This window comes from Phyllobates terribilis, unplaced genomic scaffold (assembly GCF_046119375.1).
Source record: "Phyllobates terribilis strain yellow unplaced genomic scaffold, ASM4611937v1 Scaffold_7__3_contigs__length_470593459, whole genome shotgun sequence".
Classification (NCBI taxonomy): domain Eukaryota; kingdom Metazoa; phylum Chordata; class Amphibia; order Anura; family Dendrobatidae; genus Phyllobates; species Phyllobates terribilis.
In genome coordinates this window covers 257,581,323-257,597,389 of record NW_027362767.1, presented here as the reverse complement: position 1 = coordinate 257,597,389, position 16,067 = coordinate 257,581,323, and the positions used below count along the sequence as shown (strand labels likewise).

At 42.7% G+C, this 16,067-nt stretch overlaps 1 protein-coding gene across 1 annotated transcript; it reads left to right on the top strand.

The window, feature by feature from the left end:
- Positions 1 to 241: 241 nt before the first annotated feature.
- PCSK1N (proprotein convertase subtilisin/kexin type 1 inhibitor) lies at positions 242 to 8,842 on the top strand. Its single transcript, XM_073640438.1, has 3 exons — positions 242 to 427; positions 6,028 to 6,614; positions 7,274 to 8,842. Exons 1-3 carry the CDS (start codon positions 362 to 364, stop codon positions 7,569 to 7,571), a joined length of 951 nt encoding a protein of 316 aa, XP_073496539.1. The 5' UTR covers positions 242 to 361; the 3' UTR covers positions 7,572 to 8,842.
- The last annotated feature ends 7,225 nt before the right edge of the window (positions 8,843 to 16,067 follow it).

The window sequence follows — 16,067 nt, the reverse complement described above, 5'->3', positions numbered from 1 at the left end:
AGGAGGAGGTGACAGGTCTGATCTCTTTATATTAGGAGGAGGTGACAGGTCTGATCTCTGTATATTAGGGGGAGCTGATGGCTCCTCTCCGCTATATGGCAATGATCATTGATCTCCCCTCATGTCTGTATATGATGGGTAGCTGTCAGCCCCGTCTCAGGCTACCTGTGTATAAGGGGCAGGTGGTCTGGGTGTAGGTGCACACCTTCCCACAGCCTGAGCCCCCTCCCTGCTTCCCTCGGATGCTGTGCAATGCAGCATGGGGGTGGTGCTCTCCCTCCCCCCATATTCTCCGTCAGATCCCGGTCCCTCCATCCAGCAGTAACAGCATTCTCGTATCAGGGCAGCGTCTTCTGTCAGGATGGGCCCCTGTATCCTGTTGGTGGCTGTCACTGTCTGTCTGTCTGTCCCGGGCGCTCTCAGTAAGGTGAGTGTCTCTCTCTTTATCTGGTCTGATGTCTCCTGTCCCTCTGTCCTTCTCATCCTTCATCGCTTCTCCTCCGTCTCTATTCCTCCTTTTCCGCTCCCATCCTCCTTTCCATCCGTCTTTGTGATCGCTCCCTGGGGTCTCTTTGCGTCATCTTCTCTCAGTTCTATGATTTCCCCGAGCTCCTGAAGGCGAGGAGTTAAGTTACCCGTAGACCTCATCTGACGATCATTCCATGGTCTGCGGTGCCCATGGGACAGGACAGCCCTGATGGACTGTTTTTGGCAATTCTTGGTTGCTCATAAGATCCTCTAGCTCAGGATCCCCCCCACCCCAGCTCATTGGGTGATCTGGGATGATGAGAAGAGAAGACCTCCAGGCGGTGGGAACATCTCCATGGCACGGCTATGGGCAGGCGGCGATACCCCTCATATCCATGAGACACGGAGTCGCTGCCCCATCCTCCTCTGATCATGGTGACCCTCATGATGAGACCTCTTCATGTCTATCATCTAATCAGTTCCCTTCATGTCATTACAGACCCCCACCATATGACTCAGCCCTACCCTCCAGCCTGGTGTGTGTATATGGACTATAATGTCCTCAGAGCCCATACAGCTGCGTTACCTCATTATCAGTAATGACATTTTCTCCTGGGGCGGCTGCGATATTAGTCAGAGATACAGATACGCCAAGAATTAGTGGGTGATTTGTGCTAATTAGAGGAAGCCGCCAACAACAGGACTGGGGATCTGCCGGGGCCCTGCAAATATAGCGCCCTACCGTATTACATATGTATTGTACCATGCTACAGATATATAGTACCATATTACAGATAAATAGTACCGTATTACAGATATATAGTACCATATTACATACATATAGTACCATGCTACAGATACATAGTACCGTATTACAGATACATAGTACCGTATTACAGATATATAGTACCATATTACAGATACATAGTACCTTACTACAGATACATAGTACCGTATTACAGATATACTGTACCGTATTACAGATACATAGTACTGTATTACAGATATATAGTACCATATTACAGATACATAGTACCGTATTACAGATATATAGTAGCATATTACAGATACATAGTACCGTATTACAGATATATAGTACCATATTCCAGATACATAGTACCGTATTACAGATATATAGTAGCATATTACAGATACATAGTACAGTATTACATATGTATAGTACCATGGTACAGATATATAGTACCATATTACATACATATATTACCATATTACATATACTGTATATTATTTTGTTTCGGGAATTGTCTTTTGAGTTTCCTTTTAATTGTCATTAATAAAGGTTATTTTTGTATTGGGTGAGGATTTTTGATTGTTAGACGCTAATTATATCCCTCACATTATTGGCGGTTTTGTTAGTCTATTTCTATAAAGTGCCCAAATAATATCACCATACAGTGCCTACATAATAGTGCCATATAAAAGTGCGATAAAGTGCATAATTAATAGCACCACATGATGTTTACATAATGGTGCGAAACATTGTCCATATAGGAATGCCATATACAGTAGTGCCCAAATTATACCACAGTGCAGTGCTTGCCTAATAGTATCCTACAGTATCCATATAAGCATGCTATATGGTGCATAAATAATATCACCATACAATGCTTAGTGTCGTATAATATCCATACAGATATCACATACAACCATAAAATGCCCAAATATTACCACAATGCATTGTTTGTATAACACCATTTAGTATCCATATGAAAGTGCTATAGAGTCAGGGCCGGCATTAGGGGGCTGAAAACTGGGCAATTGCAGGAGAACTATGGGGGTGCATTATACTATATGGAGGACTATGGGATGCATTATACTATATGGAGGATTATGGGGTGCATTATACTATATGGAGGACTATGGGGAGTGCATTATATTATATGGAGGAATATGTGGTGCATTTTACAATATGGAGGACTATGGGGAATGCATTATACTATATGGAGGACTATGGGGAGTGCATTATACTATATGAAGAACTATTGGGTGCATTGTACTATATGGAGGATTATGGGGTGCATTGCACTATATGGAGGACTATGGGGAGTGCATTATACTATATGAAGGACTATTGGGTGCATTTTACTATATGGAGGAATATGTGGTGCATTATACAATATGGAGGACTATGGGGAGTGCATTATACTATATGGAGGACTATGGGGTGTGCATTATACTATATGGAGGACTATTTGGTGCATTGTACTATATGGAGGATTATGGGGTGCATTATACTATAAGGAGGCCTATGGGGAGTACATTATACTATATGGAGGACTATGGGGGTACATAATACTATATGGAAGGCAATGTGGGGCCCATTATACTATATGGAGGACTGTGTGTGGACCATTATAATATTTGGAGGGCCAGGTGTAGGCCATTATAATATTTGGAGGGCTACGTGGGTGCCATTATACTATATGGAGGGCTATGTGGGGGGCATTATATTGTATGCAAGCAATTATACAGTGTGAAGGTTTGTGTGGGGTTCATCATATTGGGTAGGGGCCATTATACAGTTTGTAGGGCTGTGTGGAGGCCAATTATACTGTTTGAAGGGCTTTGCGAGGTCCATTATACTATGTCTCTGTATGTATGTACTACATTCATACATGTGACAGTATATATGTGCTCCTTTCATGCATGTGTCGGTATGTATGTGTTCCATTCATGTATGTGTCTGTATGTATGTATATTCTCCGTGTATGCATGCGTCGGTATGTAGGTGCTCTGTGTACATGTATCTGTATGTACGTACGTGACTGTACGTATGTGCTCTGTGTATACATGTATGTGTATGTATGTGCTCTTTGTATATGTGTGTGTGTACTATGTGTATATATTTGTGTGTGTAACATGCAGATTGTGTACACGTGTCACATACTGTGTGTGTTTAGCATCTACATTTATACCAGTGGCACAGATGGGAGTCCATAGATGTAAACATCAGCAATTGCCCAATGAACGAGCAAAATGCTGGTCATTCATCGGGTGATTGGATTGTTTATGCCGGAACAAAAATCATTGTTCTCAGCAGCACAGAGCCTGGTGCAAACTGCAGATATGCTGCTGATAACATGATGTTTATGAGGACAGAATGATCTATTAGTGATTGTGCTGTCCCCATTATTCTTCCTCAGCCGGTGTAAAGAGGCCGGGAAACCAGCACCGAAGGACTCCAATATTGTCGATCACGCTCGTTTAACGGCCTGAACTCAATCCATGTAAATGCGATGCAAATGTTTCTGTGTGATGAGGCAATATGTCAGCATTTGGGGACCCACTTTAAACTTTTGCCTCGGGCCCCACTTTGTCTAAAACCGGCCCTGTATAGTGTCCAAAAAAACTATCATTCAAGTGCTTACATAATAGTGCCTTACAGTATCCATATAACAGTGTTACGTAGTGCATACATAATACCACCATACAGTGCTTACATAATAGTGCCATAGTGTCTATACAACAGTGCTATGGACTTTCGTAAATAATACCACCATACAGTGCTTGCATAACAGTGCCATATTATGTCCACACAACAGTGCTACATAGTGTATAAATAATATCACCACACAGTGCTTACACAGCAGTGCCATATAGTGTCCATATAACAGTGTCACATATTGCATATACAGTGCCTACAAGTAGTATTCAACCCCCTGCAGATTTAGCTGGTTGACACATGCGGAATTAACTTGGCATTGTGACATTTGTACTGTAGATCAGCCTGGAAGTGGGAAATGCACTGCAGCAAATTTTGTTGTTTTTTTTTTGTTTTTTAAAACGTTAAAAGTTAATTCAGAGTGTCATTTATTATTCAACCCCTCAAACCACAAGAATTCTGTTTGGTCCCCCTAAAGTATTAAGAAGTAGTTCAAGCACCAAGAATAATGAGCTTCACATGTGTGGATTAAAGATCTCTTTTGCCAGCCTTTTCTGACTATTTAAGACCCTCCCCAAACTTGTGAACAGCACTCAGACATGGTCAACATGGGAAAGACAAAGGAGCATTCCAAGGCCATCAGAGACAAGATCGTGGAGGGTCACAAGGCTGGCAAGGGGTACAAAACCCTTTCCAAGGAGTTGGGCCTACCTGTCTCCACTGTTGGGAGCATCATCCGTAAGTGGAAGGCTTATGGAACTACTGTTAGCCTTCCACGGCCTGGACAGCCTTTAAAATGTCCTCCCGTGCCGAGGCCAGGCTTGTCCGAAGAGTCAAGGCTAACCCAAGGACAACAAGGAAGGAGCTCCGGGAAGATCTCATGGCAGTGGGGACATTGGTTTCAGTCAATACCATAAGTAACGTACTCCACCGCAATGGTCTCCGTTCCAGACGAGCCTGTATGGTACCTTTACTTTCAAAGCGTCATGTCAAGGCTCGTCTACAGTTTGCTCATGATCACTTGGAGGACTCTGAGACAGACTGGTTCAAGGTTCTATGGTCTGATGAGACCAAGATCGAGATCCTTTGGTGCCAACCACACACGTGACGTTTGGAGACTGGATGGCACTGCATACGACCCCAAGAATACCATCCCTACAGTCAAGCATGGTGGTGGCAGCATCATGCTGTGGGGCTGTTTCTCAGCCAAGGGGCCTGGCCATCTGGTCCGCATCCATGGGAAGATGGATAGCACGGCCTACCTGGAGATACCTCCGCTCCAAGAACCTCCGCTCCTCCATCAAGGATCTTAAGATGGGTCGTAATTTCATCTTCCAACAAGACAACGACCCAAAGCACACAGCCAAGAAAACCAAGGCCTGGTTCAAGAGGGAAAAAGTCAAGGTGTTGGAGTGGCCTAGTCAGTCTCCTGACCTTAACCCAATTGAAAACTTGTGGAAGGAGCTCAAGAATAAAGTCCACATGAGACACCCAAAGAACCTAGATAACTTGGAGAAGATCTGCATGGAGGAGTGGGCCAAGATAACTCCACAGACCTGTGCCGGCCTGATCAGGTCTTATAAAAGACGATTATTAGCTGTAATTGCAAACAAGGGTTATTCCACAAAATATTAAACATAGGGGTTGTATAATAATTGACCCACACATTTATGTTTAAAATTTAATAAAATTCAACTGAGCAACATAACTTTTTGGTTTGTAAGATTTATGCTTCTGTTCATAAAACCTACTCTCGTTTGCAGATTGAAGGCTCTAACTTATTTGCATCTTATCACACCAGCTAAATCTGCAGGGGGTTGAATACTACTTGTAGGCACTGTATAATAGCACCATACAGTGCTTACATATTAGTGCCATACACTAACATTTAGTGTCCAGTTCATTTGGCTCTGGGCCCTTCCTCCTCAGTGTACCGTGTCAGGATGACTTATTGTCCAGGTAGACTTCCTTTCTGACTCTAAGCTCTTCAGGGCAGTAATGTTAGGCCATTTTTTCGATGGTGCTCCATAATTGTTGTAATGTCCCTCAGGGCTGAACCCTAAATGCATTTCTATGGATTATAACACAACATGAAGGAGAGCATAGAAACTCACTCACAGCGCTTTCCCTTATTGCCCTTTTGTTTACGCATCCAGCCTCTGGGTGTCCTGAGCCATGATGATTTTGGAGTTGCTCGAAGGGTCAGAAGAAGCCTTCCTTATGAGGCTGACATGATGTCCTACATGCCCTCAGAACCAGTCCGTAACAAGCCTTTATACCCTGACCTAAGCCAAGCAATGCTTGCCAGATTGGCGGCCTACCCTCAAGAAGAACTTCTCGCCCGAGCCTTGGAGAGAATGGGCAACCTCCGAAGAGTTGAACCCACCCATGATAGCCCCTCCCTCCAACAGCTGGTAGAAGAAGGGCAAAGGAGAGATAAGGAGGCCATGTATCTGGCCAACCTCCTGCACTTGTGGAATCAGATCAACCAAGGTAAGGCCTACGTTGACCAACTACAGGGTTTTCCAGGTCCTGTTCCATCAGACATATCAGAATATCAGAGGCCGTACCCAGACTACGATGACACTGCAGCAGTGGCCAGTCGGACAAGACCACAAATCTCAAGAAACCAGATGGCACAGAGTCATTACAGGCAGAATCGGGCATATGAAGGTCCAGCTTTACACCTTCAACCAGAAGAGACCAACGAAGATGGATATCCCATGGACGAGGAGATGTTAAGGTAAGAGTCAGTATACAAAGCACCAATACTGTTTAACTGGTGGCTGTGGGTAGAGTGACACTGCCCTGGATGTCAGTCGGGAACTAATGATGCCACCAAGATTGGGTAGTAACATCACTTAATGACTAACGGTGTCAGTGGGGCGGTTTAAAGGAGATACACATTTCGTTATAATAATTGCTTCAGATTATAAAATCAGTAATTGATGTTCTAGCTTAGTTATCCCTGGGTAAAACCAGTCGTGTTTTGCCATTTTACATTTCATTACAATTAGTTACTTAATTTGTAACTTGCAGTACCACTTTTCTCCACTATTCGCTGCAAGTATTTTCCATAGACAACAGTGCAATAGCGCCCCCAACGCTGCAACTCATCAAAACTACAGAAATGTGACTCTAGTTTAGTATGAGCAGTCAGTGATAAATAAAAGACATGAAGTCACCCAGCAGCACAGAGAGTATCAGGAGGGGGTCATGCTGATCCCTTGGAACTTGGTTGTAACTTCTCCATATGTATGTGATGGCATATAGTATGTCAGGGACCACATGCAAGGAGAGGGACAACAAAGCTTCATAGCATAAGGAGCAAGGTTTCCCATCAGCACAGAGTATTTATGCATGCACTATTTTATTATGGTGTTTTTTCCATTGCTTTCACAGGTACCTTGTAACTCGTGTCCTATCTGCAATGAACGAGGCTGAAATGTCTCAGCGCCTGCCACCAAGTGTCCCTCGACGCATGCGGCGCTCGTTGGATGACGACCATGATGATGAGGACACCCCAGCCAATCTGCTGCGTGTCAAACGACTGGACACCGACACCGCAGTCCCTGACTACTCCTCTAATGGGCTGCTCCACAGGAAGCGGATGGAAAGTAACCTCGATATTCAGAGCCGTCCCCAACATTTTACTGATCAAAGGGTTACGGAGCAACTGCTGAAGTATTTCCCCGAATAACCGTCCACATAAGCCCCCACCTCCTGCTCATCCTACACATAGATTCCTCATGTGACACCACATATCTGTATCTGTCCATCCACCCATGGGTCGGAGGCTGTGACTTTCTGCCATGTTGGTCTCCCGCTCAGTCATTGGACCGGATGACCACCATGGGGTCCCAGCTTGTCCACTGGCCCGAGCCTTGCAGAATGTACGACCCATGCCCAACAGAGACAACAAAAATACTCGAGTGGGCCTTCTATCCACCATCCACCACAATGGCACCTACGAGAGAGCGCCATCTTGGATTTTTATGAACCCCCAGTATGAAGAACCCACAGTGTTCATATTGAACGTTAGATTATTTCCATTAGGTCATAACCCAAACCCACCGGTCCCTAAGGATGGATAGACCACATGGACTGTCTTAAAGGGCAACTCCACTTTTGAATTGCTGTCCATGGAAGAGGGAATGATAAGACCATAAAGTAGAACAATATTGAAAAAAAATGTAAAGGGGTTGTCCAGTGACCTTCGTGGAGATCTAGAAGCTTGATAAAAGGCTTTAAGATCAGAGATAAGAGGCATCATAACTGTTGGTGATTGCTCTCCGACAATTAAAAAAAAACAACGCCCAGAAAGGGGAATCGCTAACACGGAAAATTCCTAGTGTTTAGTGAAAGTACTTCAAAAGTGGAGTTACCCTTTAAATTGGCAGGCATTGCATCTACTCAGACCTAGAAAAGAAGAATGTAAGATACCATTGAAATCTTGGCACCTTGATGTATTTATTTCCACATATCCAATCCTGAAACTATCTCCCAAAAAGCTGCTGCAGGGGGTTTTAGTGCCCCCCACACACATCTGTCCTTATACTACCAGCATAACATGGGCCTAATGGATCAAAACCATCTCCAGGGCAAAGTGCTCTTAGAGTCCATAGCAACCAATCAGAACTCAGCTTTCATTTTGTAAACTGCCTGGTAGAAATGAAATGTGGACTCTGATTGGTTGCTATGGACAACATGGAACCTCAGATACATGAGGCCTGCTGTCTCCAGAATGTTTCTTCCCCAATATCCACAGCACTGGTCCCAGTACTACCAGACCCATCTCTATATATATATGCCCCCGCCATGTCCCCCATCCATCGTCGCCCTGCTCTGTGTCCCAGTTTTTAATGTGTGTTATTTTTCTATCCTCGCTTATCGCATAGATGTGCACTGAGCAGTAAAGAGATGTCACTTATTGTATATTGCTCTGCAGGCAAATAAAATGGTGTATCCATACCCGGCTCTTCCTCCCGTGTGACGCGGTACAACACATGTACAGTGGGTATGGAAAGTATTCAGACCCCTTTAAATTTTTCACTCTTTGTTTCATTGCAGCCATTTGGTAAATTCTAAAAAGTTCATTTTTTTCTCATTAAAGTGCACTCTGCACCCCATCTTGACTGAAAAAAAACAGAAATGTAGAAATTTTGCAAATTTATTAAAAAAGAAAAACTGAAATATCACATGGTCATAAGTATTCAGACCCTTTGCTCAGTATTGAGTAGAAGCACCCTTTTGAGCTAGTACAGCCATGAGTCTTCTTGGGAATGATGCAACAAGTTTTTCACACCTGGATTTGGGGATCCTCTGCCATTCTTCCTTGCAGATCCTCTCCAGTTCCGTCAGGTTGGATGGTGAACGTTGGTGGACAGCCATTTTCAGGTCTCTCCAGAGATGCTCAATTGGGTTTAGGTCAGGGCTCTGGCTGGGCCAGTCAAGAATGGTCACAGAGTTGTTCTGAAGCCACTCCTTTGTTATTTTAGCTGTGTGCTTAGGGTCATTGTCTTGTTGGAAGGTGAACCTTTGGCCAAGTGTGAGGTCCAGAGCACTCTGGAAGAGGTTTTCATCCAGGATATCTATGTACTTGGCCGCATTCATGTTTCCTTCAATTGCAACCAGTCGTCCTGTCCCTGCAGCTGAAAAACACCCCCACAGCATGATGCTGCCACCACCATGTTTCACTGTTGGGATTGTATTGGGCAGGTGATGAGCAGTGCCTGTTTTTTTCCACACATACTGCTTAGAATTATCACCAAAAAGTTCTATCTTCATCTCATCAGGTCAGAGAATCTTATTTATCATAGTCTGGGAGTCTTTCGTGTATTTTTGAGCAAACTCTATGCGGGCTTTCATATGTCTTGCACTGAGGAGAGGCTTCCGTCGGGCCACTCTGCCATAAAGGCCCGACTGGTGGAGGGCTGCAATGGTAATTTACTTTGTGGAGCTTTCTCCCATCTCCCTACTGCATCTCTGGAGCTCAGCCACAGTGATCTTGGTGTTCTTCTTTACCTCTCTCACCAAGGCTCTTCTCCCACGATTGCTCAGTTTGGCTGGATGGCCAGGTCTAGGAAGGCTTCTGGTGGTCCCAAACTTCTTCCATTTAAGGATTATGGAGGCCACTGTGCTCTTAGGAACCTTGAGTAATGCGGAAATTCTTTTGTAACCTTGGCCAGATCTGTGCCTTGTCACAATTCTGTCTCTAAGCTCCTTGGGCAGTTCCTTTGAGCTCATGATTCTCATTTGGTCTGACATGCACTGTGAGCTGTGAGGTCTTATATAGATAGGTGTGTGCCTTTCCAAATCAAGTCCTGTCAGTTTAATTAAACACAGCTGGACTCCAATGAAGGAGTAGAACCATCTCAAGGAGGATCACAAGGAAATGGACAGCGTGTGACTTAAATATGAGTGTCTGAGCAAAGGGTCTGAATACTTATGACCATGTGATATTTCAGTCTTTCTTTTTTAATAAATTTGCAAAAATTTCTACATTTCTGTTTTTTTTCAGTCAAGATGGGGTGCAGAGTGTACTTTAATGAGAAAAAAAATTAACTTTTTAGAATTTACCAAATGGCTGCAATGAAACCAAGAGTGAAAAATGTAAAGGGGTCTGAATACTTTCCATACCCACTGTATATCATATATCATGTGATGCCAACCCAAGACGTGTACACCGCAGGCGGTGCGTCTGCAGGCCGGCGACCTTTCATGCTCCCAGTCTCGGTGGGCCGCTCTTCACATCTATCATTTCCATTTTGGGGTCTGTATGACTTTCGGATTTTTTTTTACTCCATGTTTCTTGAAGGCAAAAAAAATCCATGTTGATTTTTTTATTTATTTTGGCTTTCACCATACTGGATAAATATTCTAATATTTTGTCAGTTTGGACACTGACGCCTGCAGCAACACCAAAAATGTTATTTTTTTTTTTATTTTATAGATGGGAGTTATAAGAATTTACATATATGGCTGACACCGAGGCCTTCAGTAGGCCCCTGGTTGACATGACAGTGCCATTGGCACCCCATTTGCAACCTCTTAGATGCCACTGTACCTCCCAACTGTCCCAGATCCAGCAGGACAGTCCCAAATTTGGGGAGCTGTCACTGGGGTATGTCGTAACTTCTACTCCGTTTCTGTCCTTAAGACACAGACACAGTAGAACACAATGGTGGAGCAGGATCCTTTGGATCTTTGCTACATCATTCCGTTCATGTAGAGATTGGACGGACCTTCAGGTCATGGGACAGGGCAGCAGAGAGCAGCTCAGGCGCTGAGGAACAGGCAAGTGGGATGCTTGTATGAAGGCCACTGTGGGGGCACTGGGGGCATTATACTGTGTATTGGGGTAATGTACTGTGGGAGCATCATACTGTGTGGGGAGTTTGTGGGGGTATTAAACTTTGTGTGATGGGCCGTGGGGGCCATCATACTGTGTGAGGGGCCGGTGTGCACATGATAATGTATGGGGAGACGTGGGAGTATTATACTTTGTGTGAGGGGGCATCATACTATGTGGGGGGCTGTGAGGGCATCATACTATGTGTTATGGGGGCCATCATACTGTGTGGGGGAATTAAACTTTGTGTGATGGACTGTGGGGGCCATTATATTGTGTGAGGGTCCGGTATCGACATGATAATATGTGGGGAGCCGTGGAAGTATTATACTTTGTGTGAGGGGCCATCATACTATGTGTGGGGCTGTAAGGGCATCATACTATGTGTTATGGGGGCCATCATACTGTGTGGGGGCATTAAACTTCGTGTGATGGGCTGTTGGGGCCATCATACTGTATGAATGGCCGATATGGACATGATAATATGTGGGGAGCTGTGGATTTATTATACATTGTGTGAGGGGCCATCATGCTACGTGGGGAGCTGTGAGGTCATCATACTATGTGTTATGGGGGCCATCATACTGTGTAACAAGCCTATATGGACATGATAATATGTGGGGAGCCGTGGATTTATTATACATTGTGTGAGGGGCCATCATGCTACGTGGGGGGCTGTGAGGTCATCATACTATGTGTTATGGGGGCCATCATACTGTGTAACGAGCCTATATGGACATGATAATATGTGGGTAGCCATGGGACTATTATACTTTATGTGAGTGGCCATCAACATTCTATGTGGGGGGCTGTGAGGGCATCATACTGTGTGGGGGATGTGGTGACATCATACTTTGTTTAGGTTCCTATGTATTATGTGTCTGTGTGCAGGTAGGCAGTCAGCACAGGAGGGGAGAGGAGAGGTTGTAGGAAGAAATCATCAATTTGGGTTCTGCGGATCCGGTCAGTAGAGGAGGAAGCTTGGGTCACAGTCCTCTGTTCTGTGCTCTGTCCCGGTGATGGCTGAATGTCCTGGGTTGGGGGAGGAAGGTCCTGGCTGCTCCAGGAGACTCTGCATGAGATACAGCCCAGGTGAGTGCATGTGTTAGTGTGTATGTACTATATACAATATGGAAGGTGTAAGGGAGGGCATGAGTCTTGTGTGTCAGATACTGGGAGGGTTTATTCACATATTCTGGTTTTGCAGGAACGTTTTATAAACTGCAGAGTTTATACTGTCATTTGTTGCACATGGTGCCCAGACTGTGATGTGTATGGTGGTATTAGGTTCTCTTCTTGTCATGGTTTTCCTATTTTTAGTGCATTTAACAAAAATAGATGGATGCCAGGGAGTCAGGATTGCTTCCAATATATGTATATGTGCGCACAGTGTATAGGAGTAATGTATGTGAGTACACTATATAACGGTATTATGTGTGTACAATACATTGGAGTTATGTATGCAAGTACACGATATAATGGTGTTATATCTGAACAGTGTATTTGAGTAATGTATTCGAGTACACTATATAACGGTATTATGTGTGCACAGTGTGTAGGAGTAATGTATGTGAGTACACTATATAATAGTATTATGTGTGTACAATACATTGGAGTTATGTATGCAAGTACACGATATAATGGTGTTATATCTGAACAGTGTATTTGAGTAATGTATTCGAGTACACTATATAACGGTATTATGTGTGCACAGTGTGTAGGAGTAATGTATGTGAGTACACTATATAATAGTATTATGTGTGCACAGTATATAGGAGTAATGTATGTGAGTACATTATATAACAGTATTACGTGTGTACTATACGTGAGAGTAATGTATGTGAGTACACTATATAATAGTATTATGTGTGCAGAGTATAGGAGTAATGTATGTGAGTACACTATATAACAGTATTATGTGTGTACTATACGTGGGAGTAATGTATGTGAGTACACTATATAACAGTATTATGTGTGCAGTGTATAGGAGTAATGTATGTGAGTACACTATATAACAGTATTATGTGTGTACTATACGTGGGAGTAATGTATGTGAGTACACTATATAATAGTATTATGTGTGCAGTGTATAGGAGTAATGTATGTGAGTACACTATATAACGGTATTATGTGTGCACAGTATATAGGAGTAATGTATTTGAGTACATTACTCCTATAGTGCTCAAAAGTTTACGTACCCCGGCAGAATTTTTCTTTCTTGGCCTTGTTTCAGAGAATATGAATGATAACAAAAAAAGCTTTTTCTCCACTCATGGTTATTGGTTGAGTGAAACCATTTATTGTCAAACTACTGTGTTTTCTCTTTTTAAATCTTAATGACAACCAAAAACATCCAAATGACCCTGATCAAAAGTTCACATACCCTGGTGATTTGGGCCTGATAACATGCACAGAATTTGACACAAATGGGTTTGAATGGCTACTAAAGGTAACATCCTCACCTATGACCTGTTTGCTTGTAATCAGTGTATGTGCATAAAAGTTGAGTGAGTTTCTGGGATCCAGACAGACTCTTGCATCTTTCATCCAGCCACTGACGTTTCTGGATTGTGAGTCATGGGGAAAGCAAAATAATTGACAATGGATCTACAGGAAAAGGTAGTTGAACTGTATAACACAGGAAAGGGATACAAAAAAATATCCAAGGAATTGATAATGCCAGTCAGCAGCGTTCAAACTGTGATTAACAAATGGAAAATCAGGGGCTCTGTAAAAACCAAACCACGGTCTGGTAGACCAACAAAAAATTTGGCTACAACTGCCGGGAAAATTGTTCGGAATTCAAAGAAAAACCCACAAATAACATCAGGTGAAATTCGGGACTCTCTGAAAACTAGCAGTGTGGCTGTTTCAAGATGCACAATAAGGAGACACTTGAAGAAAAATGGGCTGCATGGTCGAGTCGCCAGAAGAAAGGCATTACTGCGCAAATGCCGCTAAGTATCTCGCCTACAATACACCAAACTGCACAGAGCCAAGCCTCAAAACTTCTGGAACAAGGTAATTTGGAGTGATGAGACCAAAATTTAACTTTTTGGCCACAACCATAAATGTTACATTTGGAGAGAGGTCAACAAGGCCTATGATGAGAGGAACACCATTCCTACAGTAAAGCACGGAGGTGGATCGCTGATGTTTTGGGGATGTGTGAGCTACAAAGGCACAGGAAACTTGGTAAAAGTTGAAGGAAAGATGAATGCAGCACGTTATCAGAAATACTGGAGGCAAATTTGCACTCATCAGCCCGGAAGCTGCGCATGGGATGTGCTTGGACGTTCTAACATGACAACGATCCAAAACACAAGGCCAAGTCGACCTGTCATTGGCTACAGAAGAACAAAGTGAAGGTTTTGGAGTGGCCATCTCAATCTCCTGACCTCAATATCATTGAGCCACTCTGGGGAGATCTCAAGCGCGCAGTTCATGCTAGACAGCCCAGGAATTTACAGGAACTGGAGGCTTTTTGGCAAGAAGAATGGGCAGCTTTACCATCCGAGAAAATAAAGAACCTCATCCACAACTACCACAAAAGACTTCAAGCTCTCATTGATGTTAGAGGGGGCAATACACGGTATTAAGAACTGGGGTATGGGAACTTCTGATCAGGGTCATTTGGATGTTTTTGGTTGTCATTAAAATTTAAAAAGAGAAAACACAGTAGTTTGACAATAAATGGCTTCACCCAACCAATAACCATGAGTGGAGAAAATGTTTTTTTGTTATCATTCATATTCTCTGAAACAAGGCGAAGAGAGGAAAAATTCTGCCGGGGTATGTAAACTTTTCAGCACAACTGTATATAACAGTATTATGTGTGCAGTGTATAAGAGTAATGTGTGTGAGTACACTATATAACGGTATTATGTGTGTACAGTATATCGGAGTAATGTATTTGAGTACACTATATAATGGTATTATGTGTGCAGTGTATAGGAGTAATGTATGTGAGTACAATATATAACAGTATTATGTGTGCACAGTATATAGGAGTAATGTATGTGAGTACACTATATAACGGTATTATGTGTGCACAGTATATAGGAGTAATGTATGTGAGTACGCTATATAACAGTATTATGTGTGCAGTGTATAGGAGTAATGTATGTGAGCACACTATATAACGGTATTATGTGTGCACAGTATATCGGAGTAATGTATTTGAGTACACTATATAACAGTATTATGTGTGCAGTGTATAGGAGTAATGTATGTGAGTACAATTTATAACAGTATTATGTGTGCACAGTATATAGGAGCAATGTATGTGAGTACTATATATAACAGTATTATGTGTGCACAGTATATAGGAGTAATGTATGTGAGTACACTATATAATGGTATTATGTGTGCACAGTATATAGGAGTAATGTATGTAAGTACACTATATAATGGTATTATGTGTGCACAGTATATAAGAGTAATGTATGTGAGTACACTATATAATGGTATTATGTGTGCACAGTATATAGGAGTAATGTATGTAAGTACACTATATAATGGTATTATGTGTACACAGTATGTAGGAGTAATGTATGTGAGTACAATATATAACAGTATTATGTGTGCACAGTATATAGGAGTAATGTATGTGAGTACACTATATAACGGTATTATGTGTGCACAGTATATAGGAGTAATGTATGTGAGTACACTATATAACGGTATTATGTGTGCACAGTATATAGGAGTAATGTATGTGAGTACGCTATATAACAGTATTATGTGTGCAGTGTATAGGAGTAATGTATGTGAGTACACTATATAATGGTATTATGTGTGCACAGTATATAGGAGTAATGTATGTGAATACAATATATAACAGTA